This window comes from Haliotis rufescens, unplaced genomic scaffold (genome assembly GCF_023055435.1).
Source record: "Haliotis rufescens isolate VD_foot unplaced genomic scaffold, xgHalRufe1.0.p SCAF_9, whole genome shotgun sequence".
NCBI classification, from domain to species: Eukaryota; Metazoa; Mollusca; class Gastropoda; order Lepetellida; family Haliotidae; genus Haliotis; species Haliotis rufescens.
This window is the reverse complement of record NW_025964383.1, coordinates 5,378,610-5,394,772: the sequence shown is the minus strand read 5'-3', so window position 1 is coordinate 5,394,772 and position 16,163 is coordinate 5,378,610. Positions and strand designations below refer to the sequence as shown.

Sequence of the window (16,163 nt, the reverse complement as noted above, 5' to 3'; positions counted from 1 at the left end):
GAGTGTCTGTATGTATACACAACTTAGCGTTAGTATGTATACACAGCTGAGTGTCAGTATGTATGCACAACTAGGTGTTAGTATGTATACACAGTTGAGGGTCTGTATGTATGCACAACTAAGTGTTAGTATGTATACACAGCTGAGTGTCAGTATGTATGCACAACTAGGTGTTAGTATGTATACACAGCTGAGTGTCAGTATGAAGGCACAACTAAGTGTTAGTATGTATACACAGTTGAGGGTCTGTATGTATGCACAACTAAGTGTTAGTATGTATATACAGCTGAGTGTCAGTATGTAGGCACAACTTAGCGTTAGTATGTATACACAGCTGAGTGTCAGTATGTATGCACAACTAGGTGTTAGTATGTATACGCAGTTGAGGGTCTGTATGTATGCACAACTAGGTGTTAGTATGTATACACAGCTGAGTGTCAGTATGTAGGCACAACTTAGCGTTAGTATGTATACACAGTTGAGGGTCTGTATGTAGGCACAACTTAGCGTTAGTATGTATACACAGTTGAGAGTCTGTATGTATTCACAACTAGGTGTTAGTATGTTTACACAGTTGAGGCTCTGTATGTATGCACAACTAAGTGTTAGTATGTATACACAGCTGAGGGCCTGTATGTATGCACAACTAAGCGTTAGTTTGTATACACAGCTGAGGGTCAGTATGAAGGCACAACTAAACGTTAGTATGTATACACAGCTGAGGGTCAGTATGAAGGCACAACTAAGCGTTAGTATGTATACACAGCTGAGGGTCTGTATGTATGCACAACTAAGTGTTAGTATGTATACACAGCTGAGTGTCAGTATGTATGCACAACTAAGCGTTAGTATGTATACACAGCTGAGTGTCAGTATGAAGGCACAACTAAGTGTTAGTATGTATACACAGCTGAGTGTCAGTATGTATGCACAACTAAGCGTGAGTATGTATACCCAGCTGAGGGTCTGTATGTAGGCACAACTAAGTGTTAGTATGTATACACAGCTGAGTGTCAGTATGAAGGCACAACTAAGTGTTAGTATGTATACACAGCTGAGGGTCTGTATGTATGCACAACTAAGCGTGAGTATGTATACACAGCTGAGGGTCTGTATGTATGCACAACTAAGTGTTAGTATGTATACACAGCTGAGTGTCAGTATGAAGGCACAACTAAGCGTTAGTATGTATACACAGCTGAGTGTCAGTATGAAGGCACAACTAAGTGTTAGTATGTATACACTGCTGAGTGTCAGTATGAAGGCACAACTAAGTGTTAGTATGTATACACAGTTGAGGGTCAGTATGAAGGCACAACTAAGTGTTAGTATGTATACACAGTTGAGGGTCAGTATGAAGGCACAACTAAGTGTTAGTATGTATACGCAGTTGAGGGTCTGTATGTATGCACAACTAGGTGTTAGTATGTATACACAGCTGAGTGTCAGTATGAAGGCACAACTAAGTGTTAGTATGTATACACAGCTGAGTGTCAGTATGTATGCACAACTAAGTGTTAGTATGTATATACAGCTGAGTGTCAGTATGAAGGCACAACTAAGTGTTAGTATGTATACACAGCTGAGTGTCAGTATGTATGCACAACTAAGTATTAGTATGTATACACAGCTGAGTGTCAGTATGTAAGCACAACTAAGTGTTAGTATGTATACACAGCTGAGTGTCAGTATGAAGGCACAACTAAGTGTTAGTATGTATACACAGTTGAGTGTCAGTATGAAGGCACAACTAAGTGTTAGTATGTATACACAGTTGAGTGTCAGTATGAAGGCACAACTAAGTGTTAGTATGTATACACAGCTGAGTGTCAGTATGAAGGCACAACTAAGTGTTAGTATGTATACACAGCTGAGTGTCAGTATGAAGGCACAACTAAGTGTTAGTATGTATACACAGCTGAGTGTCAGTATGTATGCACAACTAGGTGTTAGTATGTATACACAGCTGAGTGGCAATATGAAGGCACAACTAAGTGTTAGTATGTATACACAGCTGAGTGTCTGTATGTATGCACAAGTAAGCGTTAGTATGTATACACAGCTGAGTGTCAATATGAAGGCACAACTAAGTGTTAGTATGTATACACAGTTGAGGGTCAGTATGAAGGCACAACTAAGCGTTAGTCTGTATACACAGCTGAGTGTCAGTATGTATGCACAACTAAGTGTTAGTATGTATACACAGCTGAGTGTCAGTATGAAGGCACAACTAAGTGTTAGTATGTATACACAGTTGAGGGTCAGTATGTAGGCACAACTAAGTGTAAGTATGTATACACATTTGAGTGTCAGTATGTATGCACAACTAGGTGTTAGTATGTATACACAGCTGAGTGTCAGTATGTATGCACAACTAGGTGTCAGTATGTATACACAGCTGAGTGTCAGTATGTATTAACAACTAAGTGTTAGTATGTATACACAGCTGAGTGTCAGTATGTATGCACAACTAAGTGTTAGTATGTATACACAGCTGAGTGTCAGTATGTATGCACAACTAGGTGTTAGTATGTATACACAGCTGAGTGTCAGTATGTAGGCACAACTTAGCGTTAGTATGTATACACAGCTGAGTGTCAGTATGTAGGCACAACTTAGCGTTAGTATGTATACACAGCTGAGTGTCAGTATGTATGCACAACTAGGTGTTAGTATGTATACACAGCTAAAGGGTCAGTATGTAGGCACATCTATGTGTTAGTATGTATACACAGCTGAGGGTCTGTATGCATGCACAACTAGGTGTTAGTATGTATATGTTACAGGGAATATGTAAACTCGGTGAAAATGTATAATAATCGCTGGAATTTTCATTTTTTGTCAATATAGCAAGAGAAAGAATGTTTGGTATTGCTGAAGCTGATAGTGAAAATACAGATGAATTGTTAAGCAGATGGCGAGTTGAACAGATGTAGAAATTAACATTGAAAAAGACATTGACAGGAATCACAGTACTGGTGATCCTACGAAAACTCCAAAGATAAGCCCCGCCCCATCAGGGGGAAATTGCTGTCCTGCAGGACACAGCGAGAAGTAATGCAGCAATTTAACTGAAGAACATTGAACCTAAGATCTTCGTTCACGATGACATCAGCAAAGAACGGCCCCGTATCGCGACCTTAGCTCGCAATCTTGTCAAATCTAATAAATTGACTAGTACCTGGGTGAGAGACGGTGTTATATTTGTGGATAGACTTGAATCCAGTGTCACTCTCGTGACAGTGAGATCTCAGTTCACATAGACCACCGCATCACTGAGACTTAAAAGTGAGAATTAAACTGTCACAGCAGCAACGTCAGGTTTAAAATAGACTGACGCAGAACAAATCGACGAATGTGACTACTGGTCATCATTAGATCAGAAGAAATCGCGCCTCAGAGCTTGTTCTTTTTAATGTGCTGAGAACATGTTGTTTTGTTGATGTTGTGGTTTACTCTGCTCCCATTGGCTGACACAAATGCAACGGGAACACCAATGCAACGTGAACCAATGAAAAACGAAGGAACGTTTCCACGTTCATCGATTTCGACATGATACGTTAGTAGGAATTATACGAAAGAATCATACAGAGATAACAAAGCTGAGATTTCGTCAAACGCAGAGTTTACTTTTCCAGGGTCCTGAAAATTACAGAATGATACAATGTAATTGTATCCATCATTCACTGTCATGACAATACATGTAATTAAACATGCTGAAGTACTCTATTATAATCAAATTGCAACACAGCAATAGCATGATACCTTACACTGTAATACAATGGCTGCTCCCTTGTCACGTGCAACTTTGAAAATGTTTTGTTTGCACAAAGATATGAAAATAAAGCATTAACACTGACAATACGGCCAGTATGGAATTTCTAACACAAGAAATTATATCAATAACACTGGTTTTATGACATAAAACTTGCTATATATGAAGATTTTCCTGCGTTAGCACGCACCTCTACAACGAAAATAGGATACACTATCGCACGTGGCCGGGGTAATTAGTAATTAGGCTTCCCGTTTGTCCAGAGTCCATTACCTATTACTTATCTATGATAACTTAAGTACTGACGTCCTTCCCTTGTTCGTTTCTACCCTTTGTTTATTTACCACCTTTTGTTATCTTATAATTTTGTTGTGCTTACCTGTACATATATATGCTCTCTGCCCTATGGCTTCGTTCACCCGATGCAGGAGTAAGCATATACTCCGAAACCTTGTGTTCCTCATAATAAAGAAGTTGACATCCATATGTGTATCACTTCTAAATGCCCTTCCAAGACCGGGTGTTTTAATATTATTAGTTGGCGAGCTGTATCGTTGTGTAGTGTATTTAATATGATTTTATCAACTAGGGATGGATATTTGAGGTTTAGAGTGTATCACAGTATTTTACGATGCACAAGGCCGTATTGCGATATGTATCATGATATATTGCATCATTCTAAATTTGGAATTCAGAAGCAATTTGAAGCACCAGTGTACTGAATTTCATAAATGGAACAAAGACAAGTTGCTGGTACAACGTAATGTTTACCGTATTTTCTTGAGTATAGTGCGCACATTTTTTTGGCGCATTATACACGCCATAATGAATTGTGGTGTTTGTTTTCTCTACGCACGTAACACCGGAAATACCATGTCAATAAATCTGTTCTGAAGTACGCAGTTTAATCTTGTAAGTACACTGGTTATAAAAAGTGTTCATTGTATATCTGGACTTATGTTTGTAATATATTTTATTATTTTTATGCAAAGTTTCATTCAATATTGTTGGCGAAATCGTGTGTTAAGTGATCGGTAGATCACACAACTCACCGTTATTTACAGCATCCACCGTCAGATTACCGCTACTGACGCATTGAAACGAACTTTAGTTGACAGAGAACGGATACATATATCATAAATGCCTTTGACTCGTTAAAAGTCATATTTGTTGTAGTTTGACTATTATATGTCAACATAAAGTTTTCAAGATCGCGGGCGCCTGGACGGTAACTGGTCAAATTGTTCCCATGTAAAAAATATCCGGCAATAGCGATCAGCTGTACCAAAGTGCAACGCTTATGATTATTATTATTTTAAACATATATAGTAAAAGCTGCAAATAAAATAACATGATATTGGAATGTATTATTCCTGATAAAATAATTGTTTCAGATACAATTTTTCCGATCATTGCATCAAAATTCTTGAAGTTATATTATTAGGCAATGTTTAACCGAATCACCGGTAGATTTTGGAGAAAGCGTGTGTACAGCTGATTGGTGTTTCCGGCTTAGTGTACGAGAAAATACTTGCAGTTGTGGTCATCATAACGAAGAAGAATGTGTGAATTATTGTGATATTAGATCACCATATTATTTTTATGTTAAAGGCTTTAATACCAAGACCCTTTTGTTTGGAAATACTAACCTACAAGATCATCTTAATATTAAACGTATTGAGTTTATGCATATATTACATAGCTATATTGCCTTCACAAACAAAATTTTACTGGGCTAATCTTCAGCATTTGCTGTACAGTCTTATTTATGAATGTTATTTTGATTGCTTATAAACTGACGTCCAAGAGAAACTTTACCAGAGTTTGAAATCACTCTTGCTAAAAAACAACAAAACATACATGCATGAAGTAAAGTGTATTGAGAAGATCAATATATCAACATAATCAACACTGAAAATGACAATCATACCGCGACCGAGAATGACGTCAGAGCCCCCCAAAGTTGGGCGTGGTACAAAACTCGAGCTTTCAGAATCATGGACAATAGGCAGAGTACATAAACAATCGCTCACGTTCAATAACAAGTCATTAGTAGCGTGTGTGACCACCAAATGCCTCAATACACGAAAAAACTCTTCGACGGGCAGACAAAAATCAGTCGTGGGATTTGACGCCATTCTTCTTGGAGGGCCAAGATCAGTTCTTGCCGGTTGGCTGGAGAGTGTGGTCGTTGTCGAACACGACGATCCATCAAGTCCCAGAGGTGTTCTATGGGGGGACATGTGAGCGTGCAGGCCACGGCAGGACGTTGACATAGTTGGCTGCGAGGAAGTTAGTGACAATTCTGGCTGTATGGGCTCTAGCGTTGTCATGCTGATAAATGACAACACGTGGCTGCTGTTGGAGAAATGGTAGGACAACTGGACGAAGAATGTTATCCATGTAACGCTGAGCTGTCAAGTTTCCGTCAACGATGACCAGCGGTGTCCTCTCCTGCCCACAGATCCCTCCCCACACCATGACACTCCCTCCACCATATGGTACGACTTCCTGCACGCAACACGCCGCCGTTCGTTCACCCCTTCGGCGGTAAACACGTTGTCTTCCATCAGCCCTAAACATACAGAATCGACTTTCGTTAGTGAAGACAACCTCTGCCAGTCACGTCGTTGCCAACGTCGTACAGTCCGGGCCCATCTCAATCGCAGACGACGATGCTGCGCTGTCAATAGCTGTCCTCTGTATGGTCTAAAAGCCCTGATTCCATGAGCCCTGAGTCTCTTGGCCACTGTCTGTCTACTAACCCTGTGACCTAAGGCATTTGTCGCCGATGACGTCACTGCCAGGAAGCGATTTCGGAGGCGCAAGGTACGCAAGTACCGGTCATCATGGGGCGTGGTCACCCTGGGTCTGCCTGTTCTTGGCCTGTCAGCGGTCCGCCCTGTCTGTCTGTAACGTTGCATCAAGTTGGTAAAGGCAATATGGGCGTGGTTCGTGCAATATGGGCGTGGGCGGCTCCCATCTGTACCATACCCAAGGCTCGTTCACGTTGTTCGACTGTGAGTCCTGGCATTTCTTTTGTGTTTTTTTTATCACTGTGGATGTCTGACTTGCCGTTGCAATCGTTTCATACCCTTACCCGCACGTGCATTTGCAGTTGTCCGTGGTGCACGTGTTTTTCACTTTTTCGCGTGTTATCTCGCAAACATGTAACAGACGATTAACATTTTCTGCATACACAATTGTTGTATTTAGGTTATGTGTTTTAGATAGACTTCATCGAAAAAAAAATTATACTTTGTCTAAAATTTATTTTTTCAGTTGGTAAAGTTTCTTTTGGACGTCAGTTTACATGGTAAAGAGAGCAATACTTACATGTTTATAACCGGCTACCAAAGGTATCCTTACGTGCTTAAAAGTGGCTACCAGAGAAATAAGTACGTACTGATTTCGCATCTGTAAAAAGTAATTCTGAGAATTTTGTTTCTTTGTAATTTCAACAGTATGTCAGAGGGAAGTTCCACGCGTCCTGTGCCACTGGAAGCGCCGCCACAACACACCTGTATGTCTACTTATTTGGAATGTGCTCTCAAACACCCACAACAGCAAGGTAACTGATGTCACTGTGTCACACATGACACATTTCCTAGCTTCACACCACAGCTTTTTGATTTGTCAGCGCAAACGTTATTGACAACTATGAATGAATACAAATCTGTGAATATTGTTTCTAGCCTTTACAGGTAAGGAAAATACAGGGAATCTCACCTGAGTGTCTGGTGATATCAAATATATCAAAACGAGTCGCTGAAAGTTTAAAAACTCCGAGACCTGTCTGTAAGAAGTACAACAAACAATGCAGCTTCAGTGACAGAAATGTTAGGGATGTTATTTGAGTCCAGTTTGGATGAAAAATAAAGATACAGCTGTTTTCACATTGTTCTTAAACCAATTGTAGGAGAGGATGACATTTCCGAAGAATGTTCCTGCCTATATTCAGGAGCAGGGGCCATGGGTGTTGTTCCATCAAGCAGCACTGAAACAACAGCCACTGAGTCGCAGAGTTCCGCATTCCTGTCTGATGGCAACAACTCAACTGGCTCCAGTGTCTTCCTCTCTGATGGAAGTGGTGAAAATTCGTTTCTCTCACAAGTGGAATCGTCTTTTGAGGGAGGTCAATACTTTTCCTCACCCGGAACAGAGTCTCCAGTGTCTTTTGAAGGTGAGTGACTCAGACAGTATTTCTTTGAATATAACCCAGGCGCTCTGATGGTGGTAGTTGGATTTCATGATTATGGTGTCAGCACACACCAATTCTGATTGGTCACTTAGTTTGACATCATATCACTGCATGGCAATTAAAACGATATGTAAAATGTCACTGATTTTCAAGTCACAAAGTGATAACATCACGTCAACAGAACAATAGATTAACTTCAGTACTTTTTTTTGTAGTTTCGTACTTTCTAATAATTATAAGCGTTACATAAAACAAATTACTCCGATATTAGATTAGCAAATTATTTTTCACTTAACACTCGGGACATTATTCTTATTCTTGGGACAAATAATCCATAACTCCTTGTAGATCGTGCATTATTCTCTAGTTAATACACTGGGTAGGTCTGTATCACATTCCCTCATTATCATTTGTATCTTTTGTTCAAATTGTAATATCATAATAACTGTATTTATCTTTCTAATTAGATGATGGTAGAGATGGGCCATGGTCTCCAACATTTGTGCACACAGCCCGATTAACAAACCAAGTATCGAGCGGTGACATCAGTGATGTCAGTTCCATCTACCCACTGTCCCCTAGTAATGAGACTGCAGCTATTTCAAATACATCTGAATGTGATGAAGATGGACATTCTGCAACATTAAAAACTGACAAAACAAATGGTGTACCAGACTGCAACTCCATCGTCAATGAAAGACTTGTTGAGGAGGCCAATATTCAAGAGGAAAAGGGTCAGACAGGAAGTTCATTTCACTCCTTACAATCAAATATTTCATCTATAGTTGAGAAACGTAAGCGTTTTCAGGACCCAGAAAATTGGTCACCATCTCTCAGTCTCAGCCTCAGCTTCTGTGATACATCTTCTATTGATGAGATATGCGATTTTGAATCTATTGTTCCTATGCATGACGAAGATATCCTTTCCCTGAGTGAACTATGCGCAAACAGTGAGGAGACACACATTGTTACTTTCAACAGGGAATCACAGAAGAGATCTCCATTGCAAGGAGTATGCCTTGAAGAATGTCACGTACAAAACAGGGATAATCCGGTGACTAGAGAATATTCAAATAGCATGATCGTTGCTACATCTGTTGGACCTTTATATTCTCTTCCAGACAATTATTCTACAAAGTCTATTGAAACATATCCTTCATTAACAAATGTATTTGATAAACCTTCATATGAGTCATTGTCAAAAGACCGAAATTTTGTGAAGGTTGAGCATACATGTAAAACAGAGGGCCCATATCAGACTCTGTCAAAGGAGCGAGGTACATCGTTTCGATCTTCCAAACTGGCAGACACAGGGTCACCCATCCAACAGTTTCAAAAGTGTATTCATGAAACGAGCCACCCACCCACCGGTGAACACTGTCTAACCTCATATGACATAAATACATCAGGGATTATTTCCAGAGGTATCTGCAGCCAAAAGGAAAATTCATCTACTCATTCGTCATCTCCACACACTATAGAGGATGTCTCGCCACACATGTCCTACAGTGGTGGCTTCAAGAGTTCACGTCAGCCTCAATTATCAAAGGTGGCCATTATTGATCATATGGCCTGTGAGCTTGCAAAAACGGCAATTGCTCTGTCACTTCAGGAGACTGCAAGTGAAATCCAGGGAAATGCAGTTAATAGCATGCTACATCCATTGGACGAGCAAGGAACAAAATATAAAACATCTCTCTCTGAGCAAATACTAGGAGCTGTTGAGCAGCACAAAACATCCAGTGAAGACAACATTGGCCTTGCAAAACCACCTTTGAAATCTACTTGGATGAAGAATGCTATCAACAGATTTGAATCGTGGTCTGATTTCAAATCGTGTATTGACATACCTTCAACAATTGGTGACACACATGGAGAAAAGTTTGAACAAGCAGTAGATGCAGACGAGGCCCATAGTAGTGAAATAGACAAAGTCGATTCAAATGTACTACATGAAGATCGCCTTATACCGACAGTGCAGCAGAGTAAAGTGATTAATCACAATGAAATGGGGAGTTTGGGTGGATTGAGGGCTCACTACGATAACATATGTGCAAAGGTTTCTCTTCATGTAGATGAGAGTGCAGTTGAAGAAGTAAACAGGCATCCTACAGTGAAACATCCAATCAGTATCACAGAGAATCAAACTGCTGAACAATTGGAGGATAACACTAAACATGTGCTTCCTGCCACCGACCACAACATTGTTTGTGAATCACCTCATCTTGATGGAGATGAAGAAAGTGTACTGCAACCAACCTCAACATTTTCATTGCCCACAATCCCCAAGAAAGCAGTACCGTTGGTCAATATGAATAATCATGATCCTGGACATAAACGAATCCTAGCATTTCATTCTTCACCAAATACTATACTGTGTGAGATAGATGGAAAAGAAAGACATCCTAAAATATTTGCAACATATGAAAGACTTGTCCCAACAGAAGGGCATTGTGATGAACTATCAGGTTCAGAAGATTATCATATGGTTGAAGTCACTGACTCAAGAGAGATACACTGTTTCTGGAAAAGAAGAAAGAAGAACAAGGCTTGTCCTAAAAGAGAGCAGCTTAACTTCTTCAATAAAGTTGGATCAATGGAGTATGCTGTTTACATTTTGCCAAACAATGGCACTGTTCTTCAAAACCGAAACTCCCATTCGGTTGCTGATGCTTATTATGATTCAGTTTTTGCTGATGAAAAATCAGGGCAGCACTCACACAATGCGTCAGAAGAGTTATGCAGGAAAACAGTTTCCATTGGTTATATTGACAACAAAAGAGCAAAACGTAAGAAAGGCAAAGGTTCTCCCAAAAAGCCATGTAATGGTTCCGTGGTAAAATATGGGGATGTCCAAAATGTCATGTCACGTCACACTGACAATGGTGTGCAGGTACACTCAGGCAAATGGAATAATAAATACGTTCCAAAGAAGTTGTCTTCTACAGGTTTAATTTCTACTGCTTCTGGAACAGGAGTTGGAAGTGATCAAACCAAGGGAAAGCACTGCGATCTAGGAAACAGAGACCTGTCAGTCATCAAGGGTGCCACAGATGAGCAGTTGTGTGAGATAGTAGCTGAGTATACCAAGAATTACATCACTGGAGTTTTAACTGGCATTACCAGCTTGGCTGAGAAAGGCAATGAACATAATAAACAAACACGCAGTGAAAAACATCAACTGTCAAAGAAACGTCTACACATTGACCTGAGAGAAAAGATAGGTGATGTTATTCATCATCCATCCCATCAGTTGGACTTATCTGATGAACACAGTGTTGGTGGAAATTTACCTTTAGAACCCAGTCAAGAATGTAACATTATGGAGGAGTCTGACTGCAAGAAACTGCCAACAGAGGAGTCAATTCCATCTTTAACGTCAAACAGCATTATAACTGGAAATAATGCAACAATGTACAGTGCCAACCATAAGTTTACATGTTGTCTGAATGATAGGCTATTACACCATACAGCATCAGCATTTGTTGCTGCTATGGTGTTGTCTGAAAAATGTGAGAACTTTGCAGACAGAATTTTGGAAAAGGCTGAGCAAGAATTGGCAACATACATGATGCATAATCTGAAGGAACAGATGTCAATGTCGCTTAGCAAACCCCTTCCAGCACTCTATTCTGGGAGTGAAATTAGGGAAGGTATCACTGCAGCTGCTAAAAGTGTCATCCAGAAAGCCTTTTGTGAGTTGCAGATAAAACTGGATGATGTTGGATTGACGGGCAAGAATTATGGACAGAAACAAGATTCTATGTACAAACTTGAGGCATACAAGATTGCAACTAGTTGTATTTGGGGAGCAATGCATGAATGTGATTTCCAAAGTCTGTTAGTCAATATTGTCACTTCCAGCAATGTATCTGAGACAGAAAAATGTCCCATGCCAGAATTATCTCAAAGCCATAGATCCGGTTCCAATATCAGAAACTCCACTATAGGCATCTGCTGTAGTAGACCCCATCCAACTGATCACGTCAGTCAGACTTATATTTCATCCCAGCTGTCTAACCAGTTGAGCAGCTCTATCCATAGTCTTCCAGCCACGGCAGATGTTTCCCAGCTTCCCCATCTACATGGAGACACGAAGAGCGTTTCAGCAAAAGAACATGAACTACAGACTAGACAAATGTGTCCTTTCTCACTACAACCTCATGCAGATTATGAGCGGTATAAAATGCTGGTAGAACCTAGTAAGTATCCCTTACGTTCTTCCCGTGGACAGGCTGAGAGTGACATTGATAAATGTATTTTGGCGGAGAACCACAATGGACCTATGAAAGAAACATTGTATTTTGACACAAATAACACAAAGCCACTGCAGGAGCGGTATGCCTCTCAGTATTACTCTCGGAGAATTCAGTGTGCTTTGTGCAAGAAACAGAAATAATTGTTTTAGATGGTATTTAGGTGATCTTTTATTCTGTACCAAAGGCTGCTACTAAGTGTTTTGTTACAAGGAAAAAATGTTCCTGAATTTGTATGCATTGATATATAACTTGCAATACTATATATTTGCAATAGTCTTTGTGCAATGGTGTCAACTTTAGCTCTGTTAGATTACACTATAACACTCTGTTAAGGTCACGATTTCAAACAGATCTTATACAATGTACTTGTAACTATATTTGATGATAAATTATTCTGATCAGTCATTATGTCGTGTTTATTATTACTTGTGTTTGGTTGTCATTTTTATGAATCTTTTTCTAATAAGTACCTAATTATTAGTCTATGTTAGTTATAATCTCAGGCACTCTTTGCTTTCGTTAAAAAAAATACTTGTTCGATGCTACTGTGAATGTAGATAATCTCAGCCACTTGAACATTCTGAATAAATAACATAAACAATTTTATTTAATTGGGAAATATCCAGCAGATATAATAGGTGATGTTAATATTAGTAGATCCAAACTAGTGTCCAAAGGAACCTAAGAGTAACTGGCAATTATGAAGATGAGGAAAACAGGTTTGCAGCAAGGCTAATAGTGGTGTGTATACTTGTCCACGTTTGATGATATCTTGACGGGTGGGTGGGGTGGGTGAGTATGGTTTTACGCCGCTTTTAGCAATATTCCAGCAATATCACGGCGGGGGACACCAGAAATGGGCTTCACACAATGTACCCATGTCGGGAATCGAACCCGGGTCTCCGGCGTGACGAGCGAACGCTTTAACCACTGGGCTACCCGACCGCCCCTCTTGACGGGTGACACCGGTGGGGCAGGATATGCACTCATTTTCACGAACACCTGGTATCACAACTATTTGATAGTGATACATAGACATGTACTCGTGATGTAATCGGAATCGTACAATCGGCTTTTAGCAGAGATTTTTTATTAATATGGAAAGGGTTTTGTCGCACGAATTTTATTAACAAAACGTACAACATTATTGTAACAACTTCTGATTTATTGCACATAACGACGTTTCTTTCGATTCTTACACCCTTATCAAGCTAGAGTGACTACAATTAGGTGAAGAGATGTATATATGCATGATATATTATCATTTACAACAGGTAATAAAAAACCCAAATAGCACACAGATGATTGGCTGAAGCGAGATGTACAGTAAGAATAACAAAGAGCACACAGGTAATGAAACCAGATGTGTAAGGATAAGGATTAAAAGGATTAAAAAGTTGTGACAAGCTGACTGGATACTTATTACAAAGGCCTATTGTTTGATTAGATCTTCATAGGCAGACGAGATGTAATACCTTTGATCTCTGTTGATCAAAGGTTTGTTTACTGTTTGCTGTTTACTGAGGGTATCTACTGGGCCTAAGTCTGTTCTTGTTTAACTTTTGTTGGAATCAGAGGCAAAATTCTGGATTGACAAAGTTGTTGTGACTGTACCAGTTGTCTTGAGACAGCCTCGACTCCTACAGGCTGTGGATGCAGGTAGCGACTGTTGCATACGTCTATTTGATGGTTGGACAGATTCGCAAACCTGTAGACAGTGTGGGTCCCCAATGCCTGCCTATGTACCTGAACAGAGGAGGGTTGAGGTGCCACTCGCATGTGTCGGGAAGCGGCTGAGACAGTCTGCTTCTACAATTTTCATTCCAGCTAGGAATGCTGTTTGAAGTTGAATAGAAACTGGCTTGCAGTCAGTCCCTGGTTCTTTGCAAACTGAGTTAGTTGCTAATTGGATGCCCCAGATAGTTGATATAACATCAAGTTAATCTTTCACTACATTTCCTCTTAAATTAAGACCAAAGCTGAGCATCACCATGTGAAAAGCATCATTCATCTGTGAATGGATGGAAGCCTGCTGACCCGCGGAATCCTGCTACATGTTGGCCGTATCTGTGCTTCTGGGTGTCTCAGATTAAGATACAGTGACCAATCCAATTATCTACCGCCTCAAGCCCCCCAGTCAGATCATCAGGCGCCGCTTTATCATAACTTATACCAACCGGTCCCGGCACTAACTAGTATATACACACCTAAACATATAGCTTTTCCAGGAGCTACAGCTCTAACATGGAGCGACATCTTGTCCCACTTTGCGAGCTTACACTCTTGTCTAACTACACCCTCATCTAAAGCACGGCAAAGATGCTTCTTAAGTTTTTTTATGCTTCTGGATTGGATTTTCAAAGTATAATGATGATTGTCTGTACTCATAACATAGCCTAGGTATGTCTTGGGATTATCAGGTTCAAGATCATATTGTACCAGTTGACGAACCAATCAAGTGAAGCCAAAGTATCTAATAACAGAGATTTGTTTTCAAAATCCATTCATGATGCTATACTGAACAATATAACCTCATCAACGTGACGGCTTAATCTAACGAAAGAAAATAAGGACAGGTCGAACTCCCTTGCCAAAGTAACAAGCATGAAATACTCATATCCCCCGCCAATATGACATGTCCGGTTGTGTGCAATGCATCAGCTCCTGTGAACTATGTTCACTGGACCTTTTAGTAATGGCCTAATTGCAGCAGTAAAAAAGTTATTACTGGTCTTGTTTTGCCATCTGCAGTTTATGATAGAATACGTAACTGTATTTGTAATGAGTAAGGATGAGACATATGGACGAACACCTTCTTTATTACAATTAGGAGCGACATTTCGGTGTAGGTTCTAACACCGTTATCAAGCAAGTGAAGTACAGAATATGGTTGACAAGAATATATACAGGATAGGATGCAATGCAGTGTTTATACAGTTGAGTAGGTTTAAGATGCATTTACAGTTGTATTTGTAATGAGATGTGTTAAAACTTCAACAATAATCAGAGAAGTAAGAGAGTTCTTGCTTTACTTAGAGATAATTGAGAGCAGGGATCACCATGAGGTGTACTGAGAAGTACAGCACCAATCATCTGATGATCTGAGTAGTAGACTGGTGGCTCGAATGCTACAGCACTGGCATGATCAGTAAACAACAAGTCCAGTGTAGCTCCTAGACAGTGAGTTGAAGATCGAGTGAATGAGTTGAGTCATTTTCTGCACATGGAAGAAATCTTCAAGTTTGAGTTTTTCACTCAGATCACAGTTGAAATCCCCAGTAACTAGGACATGTTCACATTCATGCTGCTTGGAGAGATCCTGAAGTTTCTGCATGAAATGAGAAAATGAATGCGACACCTGTTCTTGAAACTTGAGCAATACCATGTGTAGTGTCTCCTGGATAGACTTTATATCCTGGCAGGTCTGTTTCTGTGAAACACAAAACATCAAGCACACCAACAAACTTGTCCTTCTTCACATCTTCGAAATGAGCACTGAGGGATCGAACATTCAAGTGAGCTACCTTGAGTCCATCACCATGAATGTTCTCTACAGGGTGTGTCCAGGTGAACAGTCTTTCATTCCGCAATCTAGTCATCTCATCCAATGTTTTTTTGTTTACTACAATTTTGTGTTCATCAAAACCTACAAGCTTTAGGCCTTTCCTTGATTTGACCCTACTGAACATCGTATACACTTGACCAGGCTGGGCTTTAAATTTACTTCCTTGTGCAATTGTCATGTTCCCAATCATCTGCTCATAGGTGCTACCTTGTGACTTGTGGATTGTGAGGGGCCATGCTAAAGTTCCTGGATACTGTTTTCTTTCAACCATGACAGATTAAGCATTGTCTGCATGTTTCAAATTGACAGGACTTCGCTTTCTTGCATCACAGCACTGAGAGGAATTAGGCTGGTTCGGGTGTC

The 16,163-nt window shown here is 40.0% G+C and overlaps 1 protein-coding gene across 1 annotated transcript in view; it reads left to right on the top strand.

Moving 5' to 3' along the window:
* The window catches only part of LOC124151453, a 29,704-nt gene extending 17,064 nt beyond the window's left edge, over positions 1 to 12,640 (top strand). The window contains exons 2-4 of the mRNA XM_046523934.2: positions 7,240 to 7,346; positions 7,695 to 7,958; positions 8,444 to 12,640. Of these exons, the coding sequence (XP_046379890.2) occupies positions 7,241 to 7,346; positions 7,695 to 7,958; positions 8,444 to 12,375 (4,302 nt within the window). The 5' untranslated portion in view covers position 7,240 and the 3' untranslated portion in view covers positions 12,376 to 12,640. The remainder of the gene's footprint in view (positions 1 to 7,239; positions 7,347 to 7,694; positions 7,959 to 8,443) is intronic.
* The last annotated feature ends 3,523 nt before the right edge of the window (positions 12,641 to 16,163 follow it).